General features: G+C 48.0%; 1 protein-coding gene across 3 annotated transcripts in view; it reads right to left on the bottom strand.

Moving 5' to 3' along the window:
• Positions 1 to 22,787, bottom strand: part of ABAT (4-aminobutyrate aminotransferase) — a 186,239-nt gene that overhangs the window by 12,933 nt on the left and 150,519 nt on the right. For all 3 annotated transcript variants that reach the window (XM_030577512.1, XM_030577513.1, XM_030577514.1), the window contains 5 exons: positions 16,995 to 17,075; positions 15,569 to 15,661; positions 13,259 to 13,321; positions 10,951 to 11,014; positions 9,978 to 10,126 (listed from right to left, as the gene is read on the bottom strand). In XM_030577512.1, coding sequence (XP_030433372.1) covers positions 9,978 to 10,126; positions 10,951 to 11,014; positions 13,259 to 13,321; positions 15,569 to 15,661; positions 16,995 to 17,075 — 450 coding nt within the window. The remainder of the gene's footprint in view (positions 1 to 9,977; positions 10,127 to 10,950; positions 11,015 to 13,258; positions 13,322 to 15,568; positions 15,662 to 16,994; positions 17,076 to 22,787) is intronic.

Genomic DNA, 22,787 nt, shown 5'->3' with positions numbered 1-22,787 from the left:
TCTCCCTTCTATTCCTCTGCTGTAGAGGGAAGGAGAGAGAGGGCTGCTGCTGCTGTTCCTGCTGAGCACTGGGCCCTCGTTGCTGCTGCTCTTCCTGCTGCTCCCTTGGCTGGGCCAGACACCACCACTTCCATCCCAGCCTCCCTCCTTCTCTGCTACCCTCTAGTTGGCTGGCTGCTGATCCCCTCACCGCTCCCACCCTCAATTACTGCTATTACTCCACCTAGAGCCCTGGGGGGGAGGAGAAGGCTGCTGAAGGCCTGCTTTCCAGAGAAGGAGGAGAGTGAGGGACCCCAGCTCTTGTTGCTGAGGCCACCACCATCTGAGGAGGGTCCCTCCTGCCTGGACACCAGACCACCACCTGGAGCTGCTGGGACTACTGTGGCTGTTGCTGGGGAGCTGTTGGAGCCCCGAGGAGGAGGAGGAGAAGAGGACCACCCGCTGCTGGAAGACCACGTGAGGACCGTTGTGGAGGGGGCTTTACGAACTGTGCTCTTCTGGTGGGGGTTTGGACTGTGTCTGTTGGGACACCGGGGGTGTGGCGTGGAGCCTGCCCCCAGTCCATCCGTGTCCCCCTTCGCCCCCACCACCATTGTTGCCCCCTCCACCACCCCTGCTGGCTGCTTTCCTTCTACTTTGACCTCCTACCTTTGGGACTGAGCTGCTTGCCTGGCTCACCACACCCACTTCCACCATTTGAGCCTGCAGCAACAGCAGCCAAGCATTTACTTTTGTGCATGAGTGCCCGTGGGCGCACCCCCCTCTGCCCCCTGGACGTGACAGAGGGCAGGGTCCTTGCAGCCCAACGGGAGAGGGCTGATGACGGAGATGGGGCGCCCCAGGGCAGAAAGGGTGGGCAGCAGGGTGGCATTGGGCAGGAAGGGAGGGACAGAGGTCAGGATCAAGCGGACCCCCAGATCTTCCAACGGCTTCAGGGGGACAAACATGCCCCCCACCGCCAGGCCCGTCTCTACCACCTCCTGGGCGGTGGCCTCCGATGCCAGAAAGAAGACCACCCTCCCGTACATTTTAGAGGCCGCCATGATGTCCGTGGGCTCCACCACCCTCGCCAACGCCCACACGTAGGTCTCCACATGGAGCGAGGTGGGCACCATGAGGCAACGGACGCCGTGCTTCCTGGCCAAGGTGGGGAAGGGGCCCCGGCCGCTATAGATGGAGGAGATTGAGGCCCTGGGTCTGACTCTGGTCACGCAGAAGGAGGATGACCCTCTGCCAGTGGGCCTCGATCTGGGCGACCTCACCTCAGTCCCCTTGTCCCCGTGTTCCCTTCCCCTAACCGCTGCTTCTGCTCCCGCCTCTGAGGGTCTCCTGGAATCTTCCATCAGCCTGGCTGCAGGTGGCACCCTGCTGACGGCCGCTGAGCCCATTGAGGCAACGGCCAGTGCCCTGCGGCTGGGACCCGGTTCCCAGGGGGTGTCCCTCTTGGGTGTGGAGCAGGGACCCCGTTGACGACCATCCATCTCCTGATGTTGGGGCTACTGCCCAAACCATAGTGGCTGAGCCTGGCATCGTTGGGGGTCTCCTTCCCACTCCCCAGATCTCTGAGCCTAACCAGGAGGGGCCAGCTTCCAGCGGCCCAACTACTGAGGCTCAGGATCCTACTTCTGCCCCCCTGCCCGGTTCCCTTCCTGATCCCTGCCCTACTCCTGTCCCCTACCCTATTCCTGATGCCAGCTCTGTCCTTGTCCCCTCCACCTCCCATGCTGCCAGTGCGGCCCCTGGGGATACTCTCTAGGGAGTGGTTTTAGTTGTTTTTCCCCGTCCCGACCCATTGGGGGCTGCTGTTTTCCTTATGCCGCCCCTGTTGAACCGGGGAGTGGGGCAGGTCGCGTGGCGTCAGCCCATCGGACGCCACGTCGGGATTCTTCCCCCTCCCTGCCTGCCTCGGTGGGCCACGGGGCTGCAACAGGGGCCTCACTGGGGGACAGTCGTAGATCAGTGACCCCGCCCCCCCCCCATGCGCTGAAGGAGAATCTGCGGGAGTTCCTTGAGGATGTCCGTGGCTCCCGTAACAAAGTCCAGCTTGTGCTCCAGCGGTGGGGGGATTTCCATCAGGTCCTCCGGGCCGCAAGAGCCCTCATGGGGGAGGGTAAGAGGACCGGGAAGCAGGCCGCTGTGGCCTACCAGCGAGTCCGTCTTTTCCGCGACTCTTTACTCACCTATGGGGTAGGTCATGGACTGCTGCGTGGCCTGACGGAGGCCGTGGGGGTGTCTGCCGGCAAGGATCCCCCCCAGCCCTCCTCATGGCACCAATCATCTTTGCCACATTAAACACCCGGGGTTCTAGGATGGGTCTCCACAGGAGCCAGGTGCTCTCCTTCCTTCAGGACGGGGGGGGGTACTCTGTGGTTTTCCTGCAGGAGACCCATACAGATCCGGCCGCTGAAGCTAGCTGGTGGCTGGAGTGGGGGGACGGGGTCTACTTTAGCCACCTCTCGGTCTGCACGGCTGGAGTGGTGACCCTGTTCTCCCCCGACCTACGGCCTGAGGTGCTGGGGGTCGCCGAGGCTGTGCCGGGCCACCTGCTGTGCCTCCGGGTCCATATGGAGGGGCTTGTGGTTAATCTTGTCAACGTTTACGCCCCCACATCGGGCCCGGAGAGGTTGCGTTTTTATCAGCAGACGTCCACCTTCCTCGGCTCCCTGGATCCTCGTGAATGCCTGGTCCTGGGTGGGGACTTTAACACCACCCTCAAGGAACGAGACCGCTCAGGGACCGAGTAGTGCCCAGCTGCCGCAGATGTCCTCCGGGAGATCTCGATTGCCACTCATCTCAACGTTCACCTTCGTCCGGGTGGAGGCCCATTGGTCGCACCACTCCTGGCTGGACCGCATTTACCTGTCGCGTTTCCACCTTTCACGGGCCCACTCCTCCAGTGTTTGGCCAGCCCCCTTTTCAGATCACCACCTTGCCACTGTGACGGCCTCTCTCTGCGTGGAGAGGCCGGGGCCGGTCTATTGGCACTTTAATAATAGTTTGCTGGAGGATGCAGGCTTTGTGGCGTCCTTCTGGGAGTTCTGGCTGGCCTGGCGAGGGCAGAGGCGCGCCTTTCCCTCGGCGCGGCGGTGGTGGGATCTGGGGAAGGTGTGCGCCCGGCTTTTCTGCCGTGACTACATTCGGGTGCCAGCCGACAGAGGGATGCGGCGATAGGGCAGTTGGAACGGGAGGTCTTGGAGCTGGAGAGGCGTCTGGCCGCCAGCCCCGAGGATCCATCCTTCTGCGGAGCGTGCCGGGAGAAGCGGGAGGAGCTCCGGGCCCTCGAAGACCATCAGGCCCGGTGTGCTTTTGTTCGATCCCGCATTCACCTCCTTCGGGAGATGGATTGCAGCTCCCGCTTCTTCTATGCCCTGGAGAAAAGGAGGGGGGCCAAGAAGCACGTCGCCTGCCTCCTGGTGGAGGACGGCACCCCCCCCCCCATGGATCCGGCGGAGATGTGTGAGAGGGCCAGGGCCTTCTACGTGACTCTTTTCTCCCCTGATCCGACCGATCCTAATGCTTGCAGAGTGCTCTGAGACGGACTCCCGACGGTCAGCATGGGCGACTGGGACCGGCCAGAGCTGCCTCTCACTGTGGCCTAGTTCTCGGAAGCCCTCCGTCGCATGCCCACCAATAAATCTCCAGGCATGGATGGGCTGGCCGTGGAGTTCTACCGCGTGTTCTGGAACGTCCTCGGCCCAGACCTGGTCACCATCGGGGCTGAGTCTTTGCAGGGTGGGGTCCTCCCTGTCTCGTGCAGGTGAGCCATGCTTGCCTTATTGCCGAAGAGGGGGGATCTCCGTGACTTACAGAATTGGCGTCCCGTCTCGCTTCTCAGCACAGACTACAAAATCATTGTGAAGGCCATCTCGATGCGGCTAGGGTCCGTGCTGGCGGATGTGATCCACCCAGATCAGACCTACACCATCCCGGGCCATATGATCTTTGATAACCTGTATCTGGTCCGGGACCTTCTGGAATTAGGGTGTAGGGATGGTCTGTCGTTCGCCCTCTTGTCCCTGGATCAGGAGAAGGCGTTCGACATGGTGGACCACGATTATCTCCTGAGCACTCTGCGAGCGTTTGGCTTCGGACCCCGGTTTGCGGGTTTTCTCCAGGTGTTGTACGCTTCTGCGGAGTGTCTGGTCAGGCTCAACTGGACAGTGACCGAGCCAATCAGCTTTGGGCGAGGAGTGCAGCAGGGGTGTCCCCTCTCGGGTCAGCTGTAAGCTCTGGCGATCGAGCCCTTCCTCTGTCTCCTCCGTCGGAGGCTGATGGGGTTGGTGCTTCGAGAGCCGAAGCTGCGGCTGGTCCTGTCGGCATATGCCGACAATGTGCTCCTCGTGGTCCAGGACCCGGGCGACTTGGTGCGGGTTGAGGCTTGCCAGGCCATCTACTCGGCTGTCTCCTCTGCCCGAGTCAACTGGGTTAAGAGCTCTGGCCTGGTGGTCGGGGACGGGTGGCAGGCAAGCTCCCTCCCACCCGCGCTTCAGGCCATCCGGTGGAGCACAGGTCCAAGGCTCTATCTTGGCGTTTACCTTTCTGCCATGCATCCGTCTCTGCCGGAGAACTGGCATGGTTTAGAGGGCAGGGTGACGGAGCGGCTCCGGAAATGGACGGAACTACTCCGGTGTCTCTTCCTTCGAGGGAGGGCGCTGGTGCTCAATCAACTGGTCCTGTCCATGCTCTGGTACCGGCTCAACACCCTGGTCCCGGCCCCGGGTTTCCTGGCCAACCTCCGGATGAAAACTCTGGAGTTCTTTTGGCCAGGGATGCACTGGGTCTCTGCAGGGGTCCTCCACTTGCCCCTGGAGGAGGGAGGACAGGGCCTGAAATGCCTACACACTCAGGTCCATGTCTTCCGCCTCCAGGCCCTGCAGAGACTCCTGTATGGTGCAGGTAGTCCGGCGTAGAGTGTATTGGCTCACGCCTTCCTCTGCTGGTTCTGAGGGCTCCGATACAACCGGCAGCTCTTTTACGTCCATCCAAGAGGTCTTCCACGAGACCTCTCCGGGCTGCCGGTCTTCTACCAAGACCTCCTCTGGACCTGGAAGCTATTTTCAATGACCAGGTCCATGGCGGCCACCGTGGGGGCCGATCTCCTCGCAGAGCCCCTGCTACACAATCCCCAGCTTCGTGTGCAGGTGGCGGAGTCCCCTGTGGTGCGCCAGAGGCTGGTTTTGGCGGGAGTCACCAGGGTCGGAGACCTCCTGGACTACGATGGGGGAGACTGGCTGGATCCCCTGATGCTCTCCAGACCTCGTGCTCCCCGGCACGTACTTCAGGAGGTGAAGGCCGCTTTACTGCCTGCTGCTCAGGCTTACCTCAACTGGGTCCTGCGAGAGGGCATTCCCTGCCCACCCTCCACCCCAGGCCCCGTGGACATTTTTATCGGGCCCCTGCCCCGTGGACCCAATCGGCCACCTCATCCTTTCACTGTGAGCCAGCTGCACGAGCTGCAGCTGGTTCTGTTCCAGGCCGCACCACGGAAACACCTGTACACGCTCGTGCTCCACACTCTCCACTACCTCACCCTCGCTTCCCGCCCTGATACCAAATGGCGGGACCTCCTGCCACCTCGAGGGTGAGAGGCCCAGGTGGGCCAGCTTATACTCTGCCCTGGTTCCGAGGCCCGCCGGGATGTCAGTTGGTGGCTCCTTCACGGGGCCATGAGCACGGGCGTGTATTTGGCGCGGTTTACCCCTGTCCCCAACACCTGCCCTTTTTGTGGCATAAAAGAGACCCTGGCGCACATTTATTTAGAGTGCGCCAGATTTCAGCCCCTGTTCCAGCTCCTCTTGAACCTTTTATTGCGTTTTTGGTTGCACTTTTCCCCTCACCTGTTGATCTACGCACTCCCCATCCGTGGCCCCACAAAGACACGGGATCTCCTTGTCAGCCTCTTCTTGGCCCTAGCCAAACTAGCCATCTACAAAACCAGGGAGAGGAGGTTGGCCGACAGGATTTCCTGCGACTGTGGGCCTATTTCTGCTCCTCCGTCCGTTCACGTATCCGGGCAGAGTTCCTCTGGGCGGCATCCACTGGCTCCCTTGATGCTTTCAAGGAGCAGTGGGTGTTTTCTGGAGTTCTCTGCTCGGTGTCCCCATCAGGTTCCCTTCATTTAGCCCTTTGTGACCTCACTCCCAATCCTGTTTTTTCATTAGTTGTCCCCCGTACTTATTTGGTGTCACGGACCTGTGGATCCTCCCCTTAAGCTAGGGGGAGGTCCTTTAGAAGTGGGTGGCCTTTGCCCGCCCACCTCCTGGATACCAATAGGAACAGACTCCTGTACCCCCACTGGTCTGGGTCTGTCACACCAGGTTTGAATAAAAAAAAATAATAAAAAAACCTCTCCAGTGTAACCCAACATGCCCATCTGAATGATCCTGCTGTGGAGTGATAGTGCTTTGTTTAGGATATCCTAGCCTGTTGAAGTATAAACAGTTATGAGGTCTCAAATTCATCACTTTTGTGTCTGAGATCACAGAGCTGCTATGTCTTGTAACCCTCTGCAGTCTTTTGTGAGGACGTGCTTCAAGGTGATGGGCTTGGGCCTCCACTTCATTGCCACTCTCAGGGCAGGTCTACACTACAGCAGGGACTGATGCTCTGAGATCGAACCACTGGCGGTCGATTTAGCAGGTCTAATAAAGACCCACCAAATCGACTGCAGATTGCTCTCCAGTCGACCCATGTACTCTACCCCTGACGAGAAGAGTAAGGTAAGTCTATGGGAGATTTTCTCTCGTCAACTCCCTGCGGTGTAGACCCCGCAGTAACTCGACCTAAGGTACGTTGACTTCAGCTACGTTATTCACGTAGCTGGAGTTGCGTAGCATAGGTCAACTTACCACAGTGGTGTAGACATAGCCTCAGACTGGGTGTCCCTTGGCTGCGACACCCCTTGTTTCCCACCATGGCTTCTTTATCAGTGCCAATCTGGCTTGGCTCCTTGCAGGAGTATTCTCTCTTGGAAGTTCTGTAACCACAAAATGTATGTATTCAGCCTTTTCAAAACAAAGTACTTCTTATTAGTCTACTTCTTATTAGTCAGCAAGAACACAGTCAGAGAAATGGGTTAAAATAACAAATAAGGCTGACATGGAGGAACCTTACTTAAACTTCATTTTCTCCTTGCAAGTTATGGGTAAGTTCCAATCAGCCGAGACATTCCTACTCTTGGGCTAGGAGAGACAGCCCATGCAGCATACCCTCAGGGTATGTCTACACTGCAATTAAAACCCCACGGCTGGCCCATACCAGCTGACTCTGGCTCATGTGGCTCAGGCTAAGGGGCTGTTTAACTGCAATGCAGATGTTCGGGCTCAGGCTGCAGCCTGAACTCTGGGACCCTCCCACCTTGCAGGGTCCAGGAGCCTAGGCTCCAGCCCAAGCCTGAACCTCTACACTGCAATTAAACAGCCTCTTAGTTTGAGGCCGAGTCAGCTGGCATGGGTTAGCTGCGGGCTTTTAATCGCAGTGTAGACATACCCTCAGTATCTCTGTCACAGCCTTACGTCCAGCTGCTCCTGCCTGCTCAATAGACAGAGGACTTTAAGGGTTTAGTATCCTTTTGATCCTATGTTTGGATCTTGGAAAAATAAACTAGGTACTTGATTGGAGCCATGCAAGGGCACATTTCCCTATTAATAGCTTAGTTCGGTTGAGGACCCTTGGTATTCTCTGCAGAAATACCTTATCTGTCATTGTTTTATTTCCTGTTTGTTTTCCCAGTAACAACCTCCTCTGCTTTACTCACATGCAGTGTGACAGACCCAGACCAGTGGGGTACATGAGTCTGGTAGAGGGCAAATATACTAGTCACTGGATGAGTAGTTTTCTGTTCCCTGAGTGACCAGAGCAGGGGCTGCACTAGAGCAATCAGGAACCTGCTAGAACCAATTAAGGCAGACAGGCTGATTAGATCACCTGCAGCCAATCAAGGCAGGCTAATCAGGACACCTGGGTTTAAAAAGGAGCTCACTCCAGTCAGGCAAGGAGCTGCCAAAGGAGAAGAAGTGCATGTGAGGAGCTGGGAGCAAGAGGCGCAAGAAGCTGAGTGAGAGGCTGTGCTGCTGGAGGACTAAGGAGTACAAGCATTATCAGACACCAAGAGGAAGGTCCTGTGGTGAGGATAAAGAAGGTGTTTGGAGGTGGCCATGGGGAAGTAGCCCAGGGAGGTGTAGCTGTCATGCAGCTGTTACAAGAGGCACTATAGACAGCTGCAATCCACAGGGCCCTGGGCTGGAACCCAGAGTAGAGGGTGGACCCGGGTTCCCCCCAAACCTCCCAACTCCTGATCAGACAAAGGAGGAGTTGATCCAGACTGTGGGGAAGATCACTGAGGTGAGCAAATCTGCCAATAAGCGCAGGACCCACCAAAGTAGAGGAAGAATTTTGTCACAGCAGTTATACAGAATAACACTGAGCAGCTAAATTGGGGCAGATATAATATTCATAGAAATAACACAGAAACCTACCATGTTCTGCATAACTTTACTGCAGGATTGTGCAGAGGAAAGAAGAGGGTTTATAAGCATGATAAAACTCTTCCTGAAGCAGAAATATCTAAATAATCAGGAAGAGTTGACCAGAATATTGAGAATCATGAAAGGGGAATATTTAAGCTATGTTAAGATCATGCTGAAAAGTGTCTATGAAAAACCCATACACCTCTTTACTCAACAACATGTGTCTGCCCAGAGTAATTTCTACTAATAAAACAAACATTTACTTATCTTAGCACAGCAACCTGGACTTTGTTCTGCATTACGCTTCAACAGAAATATCAGCTATATTCTGACTGCAGTGCTATTAGTGATGATGAAGGCTCCGTGTTTGTCACAGAGGTCACGGATTCCATGACTTTCCGTGACCTCTGTGACTGCTGCAGTGGCTGGTGTGCCTGGCCCAGGGGCCACCTGAGCAGCTCGGGCAGCCTCTAGGCCAGTTTCGCCTCCCCTTCTCCTGCCCCGCCCCCCCAGCAGCAGGAGTTTAGGTATGGGAGGCTGGGGACGGGGTGGTGCTTACCTAAGGCAGGTTCCCTGGAAGGGCTACAGGAACTCCCCTCCCTCAGCTCCTAGCTCCACAGGCTGCCTATGCGGGCAGGCACTGCCCCCTCAGCTCCTATTGGCCACGATTCCCAGCCAATGAGAGCTGCAGAACTGGGGTTTGGGGCAGAGAGGAGGTGCATGTGGAGCTCAGGAGCTAGGCAGGGAGCAAGCCCCAGCCCCATCAACCCCACAGGCCATCCCCCCAATTTCCCCCCACACCTCCCAAGTTTTAGTCAGGAGTGTATAGTAAAAGTCATGGACAGTCACGGGCTGTGAATTTTTCTTTACTGCTTGTGACAGGTCTGTGACTTTTACTAAAAATAGCTGTGACTAAAATGTAGCCTTAGCGAGGATGTGAAAGGCAGAATGGAACAAAGCTTGATTTCCAGATTTAGTATGGAAATGAAGCCTCAGTCCCACAACTGAGTCTGCATAGGACCTCACTACACCTGCACAGGAAGACCTCATTGGCTTCACTGGGGAGCCACACTGGCATATAAGTTCATGGAGCTGGTTATAGGATCAGAGCCTGAATCCAGAAATTTTGGATAGAAAAGCAGGGAAATCCATGTCACTTTTACAGAGATGCTTTTCAGAGGACTAAACACACTGAGGTTTACCCTAGTGCACATTTTCCTCTCCCAAATTTGGGCAAGAAAATTAATTCAGACATTTTTAAACCAACCTTTCCTTGTATGTGAAATTTCACTCTGAGGCAAATTTCTGCAGACCATTCATAATATCATAGCAGACAGTTCCTTTTAAATGGCAGCGGAGGCAGGCTACTAACTGTAACAGCTTAAGGAGTACTGCTTTCATCGAAAGCCATTCCAATTCCTGAAAATTTTCTTCCAAGTTAGCAGCAGCTAATCCCACTAACTTCATTATTTCAAAATGAAAACAGAATGCAGATAGTGAAGTACTCACCTCTTCTAAACAGCGGGCTTCTTCCTGTTGATTCTCTTTCACAAACTCTTCCAGGGGGTATTTTAGTCTTGGGAACGGAGCAATTGGCCAGTCAAATGATGGAATGTCTAATTTGTGAATTGCTTTAGAGTGAGTTGTAGCTAAGCAACCTAAAAACCAGAAAAACCAAAATTAAAACAAAAATTCACTAGAAGTAAGAAAAGAAACATTCTGAGAGGTGAGAAACAGTCTTCTTCTGAGCTACTGGAAAGAATTGGATGGTTCCATTTTAACTGCAGTGTTCAGATTAATTTATATTTGATTATTCTGGAGTACTGATTGATTGGGTTTGGGGATTTCTACTAGGCGGAGCATCATTCTGAAGTGTTGGAAGGCATCCACACTATTTAAAATGTAATTTAAAAAAGCTAGGAGAATCTGGTTACAGGATGGTAATGGACACCACGGTTAAATCTGGGTTTCATCTTCCCAGTATTGGAGAAGACCAAACCATGTTCTGAATCACGCTACAGCCCTGCAAAGTTCAAAGCAGCAGCAGAGTTAGGTAACGTTTAAAATATGACACTCTCCCATCTGCACTGGCAGGACCAGATAATATCCTGTAAAACAGGTCCTCCCCAATACGGTAGATTTTTAATAGTGTAGATAGCAAAACAATGGGCCTAGAATGAAATTGGGCCATCTCCCGAAGATGAAAATCCACAATTAACCATACCTCCAGTTGAAATAAAATGCTGTTTCAGTACATTTCTAACAAATTCCATTAGCATCAGATTTAGGTTCCAAATATTTTAATAAATCTATGTTTTGTTTTGTTTTTTTACTGATCGTATTTCTATCACCAATTCATTGCAAAAGAACCTTTCATTTAAAAAATATAAATACAATGAGATAAATATGCACTGCTGTGTCCAATATCAGCTGAGAAAGGAAGAGGGAAAAATATATAGATTACTGGGAGTGTTTTACTTACCCATGGTTCTTCCATGGAATCCACCCATAAAGGACAGAATACTATAGTCAGGGCACCCTGGATACTAAAATAAAATACAGGATATGTCAATGAACTATTCAAACAACAGGAAGGTGGCAGTGTAGCTTATTGGAATGGAATCATAAGCAGCATTACATAACTGGACTGAAGAACACACAAACATCCTACTTGTAATCAAATGGTCAGTCAAGAATACGTCCATCAGAGCATTAGGAAAGACAGGAAGATTTTTACTACTTTTGGCTGTTGCCTCAACTAAAATGCAAGCAAGTTTCACTCTTCAGGCAGCAAGTTCAGTAAAGTATATTCACACATTTCTTTGCCAAGAAATATTTTTCATCCCTTTAAAATTATCTGACCTCCTGTAAATACCATGAATATTAAAGACAAATATCAGCTAATTTAGCATTTCATCTTCAGAATGCTTTGCAATTACTAACTAATTAATCCTCCCAACACACGAGGGGTGTCTGTGTGTCTCAATCAGCCCAGTTTTTTAGAAATCAAGACAGATGGTAAATTGCCAAAGGTCACAAGGGAATTAGTGCCCAACAAATGGATCAATGACTTCAATACTTATAAGCGTAAGCATGTATGTAGGTGTTTGCAGGATTGGGTCCAAAGCAGCAATTAGGCACAGGAACACCTGAGTCCTCAGTGCTGCACTCAGATCATCACACACACCTCTCTATTTTGATTCACTTATTAGATGCTGAATGAAAAATAAACTAATATAAAGCGTATGGAAACTTTACATTAGCTGAACTTTAAAAGGGACACTGCTGGGTTATTTTAAAGAAACTGGTCCCCTTCTGTGTGATTTAATCTTAAAAGTGATAGAACTCCCTCCACTCCTGCTGTTGGTTTATATCTTGTGCTAATCAGTCTCTCTCTCTCTGTCTCTCTCTCTCTCTGGTTCCCAAGTCCCCAACATTTAGTTTCCAAACACCAAAGGTGAATATTAAAATTATACAAACCCCTCTTCTTTCTGCATTTGTTCTTTTCTTTTAGGATTTCATGGAAACTCTTCTACTGTTATGTTTTCTAAGGTTTGTTTCTGTTAAATGCAAATCCTAAATTTTGGGCCTAAAAATACTCAAACTAGTTTTTCTTTAGCTATTAATAATTCAATCCCACTGCATGGTGGGGAGCACTGGAGAGAAAAGCAGGCCCAGCACCCCTTGGAACAGAGGCAGGGAGTGCCTTAACTTCACACTAAGGAAGGATGGCCCATATATATCACAAGACTGGTGACTTCATTGGGACCTTTGCAGCTTTGGAGAGGCAGAAGATACCCTTCCTAGGACGAGCAAAAAAATGGTTGGATCAAACACACTGTGAGTTTAATACTAAACTGCAATGAGCTCACACAAGATGTAGCTGTGTGATAAAAGTACTTCTAGCACATTTACTACTTCACTCAATCCTAGGGTTGCTGATATAAATCAGAGTAGTCATAGGGCTGCTTTAACTCATGCCAGCTGGAATGGTCCCTATGAGATCATTCCATCAGTCCAAGATCGCAAAAACACAGTGTGCTCCAGTACCCAGTTCTCTCCCTGGCTGTGGCCCAATTTAAAGCACATCCCAGCTCCCCTGCCAGCAGAACCACCTCCAGGAGCCTCTTCAGACAGTTTTAAGCATTGCACCACTGGAGCAACACAACAGGAACATACCCTGGGCCAAGGATCTGGCCCTGGAGTTATAGATCCTGTAATTTCCAAGATGCTCACATCTTAGAAGATGTCCCAAATTAAACACATCCCCCCACTTCATTAGTAACCTTGTGTATTAAGGTTTGTGACTGGCTAGAGCAACACAATCTGGGTTAGAGCTGAATTGGCACTGCACGGGTTTTCCAACTGTATGTTAATTTCTTGCTCCCATGTGATTAAGTGATTATTCCATGGCAAACTAGCTTCTTGTTTAATTTTAAGACATTAAACCCCAGTTTTGGAAAAAATTATGAGGACTGTTAACGTTCTTAATCTTTATTTATAAAATCTGTGTATATTAGTGCTCCCCATAGTCTCTCTCAGCACATGCACGTCTCTCTAGCAGATGGTGTATCACATAAAAAGGGCAGTTTTAACACAAGTCACAACTACTATCTTGGAAGGTAGCAGGGTGCCAGTAGCAGGCCTAGAATTTTGGTTTGGAGTGAGTTATAATTGGCCATTCTTGAGGCTTTTGTTAGAATATTGCAATGTTAGAAAGCCCTGGATTTTTTTCTGTGAACAAATCAAACACTAACCATCTGGGTAAGATAACAGAACAGTAAAGTTACCTGGTTAATCATGCACGTCTCCAGTTCTTCCTTTGTGACATTATTGTTACCCCTTTCTTTGTTCTGCAAAAGTAATGAAGAAGTTTTCATGAGGTATCCTAGATGAATCTCTCATTACTTGCTGGTGAAGTCTTGCTGAAAAATCCTAGTGTAATAAAGTGTCTGAAGGATTAACCAGCAGGTAAAATGACAGACTTGATGAAACCATATATGGATTTTTAAGCCACAAATTACATGAGATCTCTGAAGCTTAACAGGCACAAGTCTATCTGGAGTGGGCATGAGAAAACAGTCAGAAATTCCTTTTTATGTCTCTCTTTTTAAAAAGAGAATAAGACTTTTCAGTATTTCAGATGTAGTGGAAGCACCAGGGTTTGTCTGTGCGACCACTCTTGACTGCCCGTTTGTCTCTTCTTTAGCTAATTATGAGTTTGTTTAGTCTAAAGTTTTTCCTCCCAAGAGCTACATACATTGTTTCTCGAGTGTCATGTCGTGTGGGATGATCTAGCATTAGAGGCATTATATGCTCATTCTGAAAGTCAAATGGAGAATGAAGGGACTTATCTATTTTGTTATTAGATGAATTTAGAGGGGCCAGAGAATGGCTTAGGGAACTAGTAAAAAGATTAGCTTCTTTCAGATGGTAAGCTCTACAGAGCAAGGACTCTCTCTTTATCTATGTTAGCATAGGGACAACGGGGCATGAATCCTAATTGGGACCTTTGGGCTCTACTGTAATATACAAGGCAATAATTCCAGCATATGGATTTAAATTAATGGTTGCTGCAGCTTTAACTGGTTGACTGTATGCTACTGTTACCCAAAAACATTCCATTCGGTATATATCTTCTATGCACAGATGTTAAAAGATTGGCCAGCACTAGTTTAGTTCACAATATTAGGAGAGAGAGACTGTGAATGAGCACAGCTACTTGTGACATAGGCTTTGTTTATACTAGCACTTCTTCACACCCCTGACCGACGGAAGTTTCACCAACAAAAGCGCCGGTGTGGACAGCGCTATGTTGGACAGGACAGCGTCTCCCACTGACATAGCTACCACCACTCTTTGGGGGTGGATTACTTATGCCGGCAGGAGAGTTCTGTTCCACCAGCATACAGCAGCTATGCAGGAGACCTTACAGTGGTGCAGCTGCAGCAATATAGCTGTGCCGCCTTAAGGTCCATAGTGTAGATGTAACTTAATACTGTATTTCCAAACCAGGGCCAAGGAAAATTTTATATCAGACCCTTGCATTTTTAGTTTAGGAAACACATTTTAAGACAAAAGCTTGAAAAATATGTTTGTTTAAAAAGACAGCCTCACTGGTACTTTTGTAACCAACTTCTTCTAACCCCTTTTTGTCCTAGAATCACACACAGACCTTGAAATGCCGGAAACAAAAATGCACTGCAACAATTTTAAAGAAAGCAGCTTTTCCAAAATCGTTTTGCTATGAGCCATATGGGCCTACTGGCTTCAAGGTGGAATTTCACGTGTTGGTTTTGACCTAAAAAACGCAGAAATTGCTTGGTATCTGTCCCTCCTTCCCTCGTCCCCCCTCCAATGCCTTACTATCACAGTTGCATCAGCTGCTTTCCTTTCATTTGGAATGTTTTTGTCCCTTTCTTCCCCTCACCGCACCCAAGTCTGAAATAGCCCAATTTTATACACTGCAAAGCCCCTTTGTTTGCATAAGCATTGTCAGAAGACAGTTGAGGGTAGAATTTCTGGTTAGTGCTGGAGGGTTTGAAGCTGCATCAGTCACATGATTTCTCATAGTAAAGAGAGATGAAGGAGTGCTGCTGCACTGACTGATCTTTACTCTATCTCCTGTGTTCTTATGTTTTTAAAATGCATGTCAAGGAAGCCCAAAGCCCTATATGGGTGCCTTTCAATGCGGAGTTGGTAGCAGATTCGAATCTAAATAAATATTGTAGAAACCAGGATAGAAACACAGCCTCTGTTTGGAGCCCTGCCAGCTCATGAGAGAGCAGATCTTTAAATATTCACTTGTTCAAGCAAAATGTGAATTGTATATCTCTATTTTAACCTGATCCACCTAATTCTGACCAGGGTGAGGCAGCAGCACAGGGAGAAAAAAAAATAGTTTTGTAGTGAGAAAGCTGCTGACACATCTGGGATCTTCCAAGTGAGAAAGTCGAAAGTGCAAAGGTCTATTCTGGTTTCTACAGTTTAATCCATAGTTGTATAACTAAAGGAACACATTCCATTCAGTTCTTACGAAGCACTGTCGATGTCTAGGTTCTGCAGTATTGTAAAGAGTCACACTCAGTATTTTGACTCACCCTGTACCACATGAATATTGCTTTAAAGGCATTTTCATTAGAGCAGGATCCACAGGACATGGTCATAACCTGTTGCAGGCCCTTAGGAGCCACCTGTCAACAAAGAGACATAATACATCTAAATTGCAGTTATGGAACTAAGCAATAATACTAACCAGCCCCATTTCATTCCCTTACTCAAATAAATTCAGTGTGGTGTCTGCATGCAGACACCACCACCACCTCTCACATTCAGCTCTTAAGAGAATCAAAGGTTTGATTTCATCATGGTGGGGGGTGGGAGGTTCTCTTTGAAATTTCATCTGCACAGTTCTCTGCATGGGAACATCCAGCTTCATTTATGGATCCTATTCTCTTGAAAAGGGGAAGGCAGGTGATTCAGCTGCTAACAGTTAAACCACAACATATCCTATTCAAATGTTTTTATTTTTACCCTGGTAAGTCTGTACCCTGAATACCATGTGTTTCTTCTTCCTTTTAAGAAGGAAAGAGAAAACACACATTCCCTTACAGAATAGTTACACAAATAACCATCATCTGCAGAAAGCACACATGGAAAATAACCTCAATGCCAAGCTCCACATGCTCAGCATACAAGGAAAAGAAGGTTGACAAACCGTGCCTCACTTGGAGAAAGCCTCTAGTGAAAATACAGTGAAAGGTTTGGAGGCCTCATCTTTAGCTATTCACACTTTGAGCTAAAGGATTGTTAACTTTAGCCTTGTACTTTCTGGGTTCCATGTGAAATTTCCCATTTACGAATGGACATTCATAAACCGGAAAAGAGGTAGAACACTAACAAAGCAAAACCATTGCTTCCTTTGATGCTTAGTTCTTCAGTCTGTAAGCAATGATTACTCTCAACACTCAGTCTCATTATCCATAATTTCAGTCAACATCTTCAAGAATATAGAATGGTTATTTAATAATAGTTCCAACTTTTGAATCTCTTCAAGAGCAGAAGAGCAGCACCATCTGGTCAGTTCTCTGATGATCTTTAAAAAAAATCCTATCGTTCCTTAAAATCTCTTCAAATCCTGTTTCCATCATAGCTTTAAGCATTGTAGGTTGGATTATGTTATGCTCTTTAGGCCCTGATCAAGCAAAGCAGGTAAACACATGCTTAACTTTAAGAATATGAGTAGTCTCATTAACTAAAGCAGCTACTGCATTTTTCATTGCGTTTCATACCTTCTGAACCCCTTCATTGGTGTTAACATGGATGGTAGGAATATTCTAATGGGGGGTGTTTAAGATAAGTGCACAGTGCTCTATTTCTTATTTGTGATTAAGTAACTTTGCAATTTACTGCTGCAACAGAAATTTCAGATCCTTCCTCTCGGGGCGGGTTCATACCATACATGCACTTTGGAGAACACGCAGACTTAGAATACGGTAAATGATCATAGTTCATTCTTAAACTTACGGAAAGCAAAGATTCCTTTAATTTTTCAGCAAAATTCTCTGGAGGTAAAATCCCAAGAGCAGGTCTGTTAACAAATGTACTCTGAAAAGTGAAGGAAGGGAAACAGTAAGTATTTAACGTCATAAGAAAAAATCTGCGATGTTCAGACTGCGATTCAAAAAATATGAATATAAATTGAAGTCTAAAGTTCAAGTATACTAACATCAGGCAAATTCTTAAATATTTGTAGTCATGATACAGAAGTTTAAAAAAGACTGAAAATATTCAAGTCTCAATAAATTCACCCATTTTTCTGTCTAAGCCCAAATTTTATTCTCTTTGAGGATCAACTTTAAAGAGAGAGGTTCTAGATTGCATTAAATGTTTTTTCTTTAACACTGATTTTTTATCCCTTCACCCTATTCTTTCACCAAAATCTCAGTTCCTTTTATACAGAGGAAATAAACTTTAAAGCCTTAATTATTTGGCTTCAGTAAGAACGGCTAAATCCAAATTTAATTAAGATAGTGTAACAGTTTCTTCCTTATCAGGCTTCAAGGGAGACCAGTTCTGAACACTGTAGGTATAAACACCCTCCAGATATTATAACAATATAGGATTTTGAGGCTGGGGGAACTAGACAAAGATATGTTCAAAGGACAAGAGAAAGATAAGCTGCAAGAATCAGCAAAGCAATGTTGCAATAAAATAGTTTCCCTGCAATAAAATTATGCACACAAACACACATGCTCTCTCTCTTATAAAATCCTCTCATACATTTACAATAGTGAGTGTACATCAAGGGAGTAACATGTTAGGCAAAACCATGTCTGGATGAATGGGGATTTGTGTTCTGATTTAATGAGAGATACTGCTACACCATATTATGTAAAATTGCATTCAGTGGCTTTGTGCAGCTTAGTTTTAGTAGCAACTTGATTCTGCACTCATAGATTGATCAGATTGGTACTGGATTGTGAGAGAAGGGGGTTAAAATCATCAAAACTACTGGCCATAGTTACCATTTTGAGTTGATTGTGTCTACTCAGCTGCACATAAGTGTCTCAGAATGCTGTTGCAGACCTGAACCAGTTCCAATCCCCAATACTCATGATGGTAATCTCACCGGTGAGACAGAGCTACGCAGAGAAGACTGACATGAACAATGGCTGAGAAAGCAGAGATGATATTCACAGAATCACAGAAATGTAGGACTGAAAGGACCTTGATAGGACATCTAGTTCAGTCCCCTGCATTGAGGCAGAACTAAGGATTATCCAGCTCATCTCTGACATGTGTTTAACCTGTTTTTAAAAACTTCCAATGATGAAGATTCCACAACCTCCCTAGGTAATTTGTTCTGGTGCTTAACTACCCTAAGGCCTGGTCTATACTGGGGCGGGAAATCAATCTAAGATACACAACTTCAGCTGCGAGAACAGCATAGCTGAAGTCGACGTATCTTAGATCGACTTACCTCCCGTTCTCATGGCGCGGGATCGACGGCCGCAGCTCCCCTGTCGACTCCGCTTCCGCCTTTCACCCTGGTGGAGTTCCAGAGTCGACAGGAGTGCGTTCAGGGATCGATTTATTGCATCTAGCCGAGACGCAATAAATTGATCCCCAATAGATCGATCGCTACCCGCCGATCCAGCAGGTAGTGTGGACGTGCCCTTATAGTTAGCAAGTTTTTCCTAATGGCTAACCTAAATCTCCCTTGTTGCAATTTAAACCCATTCCTTCTTCTCCTGTCCTGTCCTCAGTAGTTAAGGGGAACAATTAAATCACTCGCTTCTTTATAACAACCTTTACATACTAGAAGACTTCTGTTCCCCCAACATAAGTCTTCTCATCTCCAGCTTAAACAAACCCAATTTTTTCAATAGTTCCTCATGTCATGTTTTCTAGACCTTTAATTAGTGCTTTATTTGTAATGAAAGAGGTGCCAAGGCTCAAGCAATTTTGTTAAAAAACTTTTATAACAGATGCAGCAAGCTCAGAGGTGCAAGGACGATGAACTGCCAAGCCTAAAGGTGCTGGGTCTCAGCCTTGGCAAGCCCAGACACAAATTAAGTACTGCCTTTAATCATTTTTGTTGCTCTCCTCTGGTCTTTCTCTAATTTGTCCCCATCTTTCCTGAAGTGTGGTTCCCAGAACAGGACACAGTACTCCAGTTGAGGCCTTATGCTGAGTAGAATGAAAGAATTACTTCGTGTGTCTTGCTTACAACACTCCTGCAAATAGATCCCTGAATGATTGTTTGCTTTCTTCAGTTCTGTTTTCCATGCTGTTTTTGGGAGATACCTGGAAGGCTCTATTGTAGTGTAGTATATTTGTGTTTGCTGTTTAAAGCAAATGGCATGATAAATAATATTTAACACCTTTCACCCATAGATCTCAAACACTTTGCAAAGGAGAGCAACATTATCCTTATTTTATGGATGGGGAAGTGGAGGCACAGAGAGGTGAAGTGCTTTCTCCAAGAGTCCACACCCAGTCAGTGGCTAAGCTGGAAGTAGAATCCAAGACTCTTGGATTCCCAGTCCATTGACTGATCCACTGGACCATTGCCACTGTACGTGTAACTCTCTCACACATTAGGATGTGTGGGTAAGGATAAAAGGGGTAAAAACAAGGGTGATGTCTTGGTAGGGGTCTACTACAGAACACCTGACCAGAAAGAAGAGGTAGATTAGGCTTTTTTTTTTAAACAACTAACAAAATCATTCAAAGCACAGGACTTGGTGGTGATGGGGGACTTCAACTACTCAGATATCTGTTGGGAAAATAACACAACATGGCACAGATTATCCAACAAGCTCTTGGAATGTATTGGAATGTATTTTTATTTCAGAAGCTGGAGAAAGCTACTAAGGGAGAGGCTGTTCTTGATTTGATTTTGACAAAGAGGTTGAGAATTTGAAAGTGGAAGGAAGCTTGGGTGAAAGTGATCATGAAATGGTAGAGTTCATGATTTGAAGGAATGGTAGGAGGGAGAATAGCAAAAAAGAGAATATGGATTTTAAGAAGGCAGACTTCAGCAAACTCAGGGAGCTGGTAGGTAAGATCCCCTGGGAAGCAAATCTAAGGGGAGAAACAACTGAAGATAGTTGGCAGTTTTTCAAAGAGAGGTTATTAAGGGCACAAGAGCAAACTATCCCACTGCGTAGGAAAGGTAGGGAGTATGGCAAGAGACCACCCCTGGCCTAATCAGGAGATCTTCAGTGATCTAAAAATCAAAAGAGAGTCCTACAAAAAACTAGGTCAAATTACAAAGGATGAATATAAACAAACAATACAAGTATGTAGATACAAAATTAGAAAGGCCAACGCACAAAACAAGATCAAACTAGCTAGAGACAAAGGGTAACAAGAAAACATTCTTCAGATACATTAGAAGCAAGAGGAAGACCAAGGACAAGGTAGGCCCGTTACTCAATGATGGGGAAAAACAACAAGAGAGCATGTGGAAATGGCAAGGGTGCTCAATGACGACTTTGTTTTGGTTTTCTCCAAAAAAGTTGGTGGTGATAGGACATCTAACATAGTGAATGCCAGTGAAAATGAGGTAGGATCAGAGGCTAAAATAGGGAAAGAACAAGTTAAAAATTAGACAAATTAGATGTCTTCAAGTCACCAGGGCCTGATGAAATGCATCCTAGAATACCCAAGGAACTGACTGAGGAGATATGAGCCATTAGCGATTACCTTTGAAAAGTCATGGAAGATGGGAGAGATAATGAAGCAAATAATTAAGCAATCAATTTGCAAACATCTAGAAGATAATAAGGAGATAAGTAACAGTCAGCATGGATTTGTGAAGAACAAATCCTGTCAAACCAACCTGACAGCTTTTCTTTGACAGAGTAATGAGCTTTGTGGATTGGGAGGAAGCAGTAGATGCGTTATATCTTGACATTAGTAAAGCTTTTGATCCTGTCTCGCATGACCTTCTCATAAACAAACTATGGTAATGCAACCTAGATGGAGCTACTATAAGGTGGGTGCAAAACTGATAGAAAAACCGTTCCCAGAAAGTAGTTATCAGTGGTTCACAGTCATGCTGGAAGGGCATAATGAGTGGGGTCCTGCAGGGATCAGTTCTGGGTCCAGTTCTGTTCAATATCTTCATCCATGATTTAGATAATGGCATACAGAATACACTTATAAAGTTTGTGGACGATACCAAGCTGGGAGGGGTTGCAAGTGCTTTGGAGGATAGGATTAAAATTCAAAATGATCTGGACAAAGTGGAGAAATGGTCTGAAGTAAATAGCATGAAATTCAATAAGGACAAATGCAAAGTACTCCACTTAGAAAGAAATAATCAGTTGCACACACAAAATGGGAAATGACTGCCTAAGAAGGAGTGCTATGGAAAGGGATCTGTGGGTCATAGTGGACCACAAGCTAAATATGAGTCAACAGTGTAACACTGTTGTAAAAAAAGCAAACATCTTTCTGGGATGTATTAGCAGGAGTGTTGAAAGCAATACATGAGAAATAATTCTTCCGCTCTACTCCACGCTGATGAGGCAGGAATAAGTATGATCTAGACCATCCCTGACAAGTATTTGTCTAACCCGCTTTTAAAAATCTCCAATGATGAGATTCCACAACCTCCCTAGGCAATTTATTCCAGTGCTTAACCACCCTGACAGTTAGGAAGTTTTTCTTAATATCCAACTTAAACCTCCCTTGCTGCAATTTAAGCCCATTGCTTCTTGTCCTATCCTGTTGTTATGTCCCCGCTCAGTCTTCTCTTCTCCAGACTAAACAAACCAAGTTATTTCAATCTTCCCTCATAGGTGATGTTTTCTAGACCTTTAATCATTTTTGTTGCTCTTCTTTGGACATTCTCCAATTTGTCCACATCTTTCCTGAAATGTGGCGCCCAGAACTAGAGAATACTCCAGTTGAGGCCGGTCCCTCCTAGCTCCCCCATAAGATCTGCGGTTGAGCTATTGGTCCCATCGACCCCGGAGACTTTTGCTTCGGCACGGGACCTGATCGCTCTTACAGAGCCAACTCAGCCTCCATCCCCGGTACCCCCGGCTCGGGTTGTGTCCAGAGGCAAGTCGATGATCAGAGCGCCGTCTCGGGATTCACGTTCACTGTCGAGGCCCTGTCACCGTGGACGCTCCCGATCCCGGCGCCGCTCGCAGTCCCGGCACCGCTCCCCTCGGCGGTACCGGTCGCACTCGCGGCGCCGGTCATCCTCCAGACAGTCCCGGTCTGGTTCAAGTCACCAACACCGGCACCGGGACTCTAGGAGCCGTTCCCGTCGGCGATCAACTCCCCGGTCAACCTCCTGGCACCGAGCTGGTGGCAGGTCTCGGTCCCGGTCCCGCTCCCAGCACCGAGTCGGCGGCAGGCCCCGGTCCCGATCCCGGCACCGAGTCGGCGGCAGCCCTGGTCCCGATCCCGGCACCGAGTCGGCGGCAGCCCTGGTCCCGATCCCGGCACCGAGTCGGCGGCAGGCCCCGGTCCCGATCCCAGCACCGGTATGATTCCCGGTACCGGTCCCCGGCACCGAGAACATCTTCGGCGTCAGGACGAAGGGATCCCTACCAACCGCGTTCGGCCCCTCCATGGCCTTCCAGTGTTTATGCGCTGGACACAGACAGGCACGCGGCCCTTTTTCAAGACCCTCCTCCGCAGGACCAGGGGCCACAGCAGTGGGGTTCTGGACACCCTTGGCGTACCACCAAGTCCAGGGCCCCCAGAAGCTTCCTCCTAGGCCTGCGATGGCTGAGCACAGGGCGCCGGAGGCATCGCTGTCTCGCCCCCCTCCCTCTCCGGACAGGGAGGACA

The sequence above is a fragment of the Gopherus evgoodei genome, chromosome 10 (genome assembly GCF_007399415.2).
Source record: "Gopherus evgoodei ecotype Sinaloan lineage chromosome 10, rGopEvg1_v1.p, whole genome shotgun sequence".
Lineage (NCBI taxonomy): Eukaryota > Metazoa > Chordata > Testudines > Testudinidae > Gopherus > Gopherus evgoodei.
This window is presented reverse-complemented; position numbering and strand designations above follow the sequence as displayed.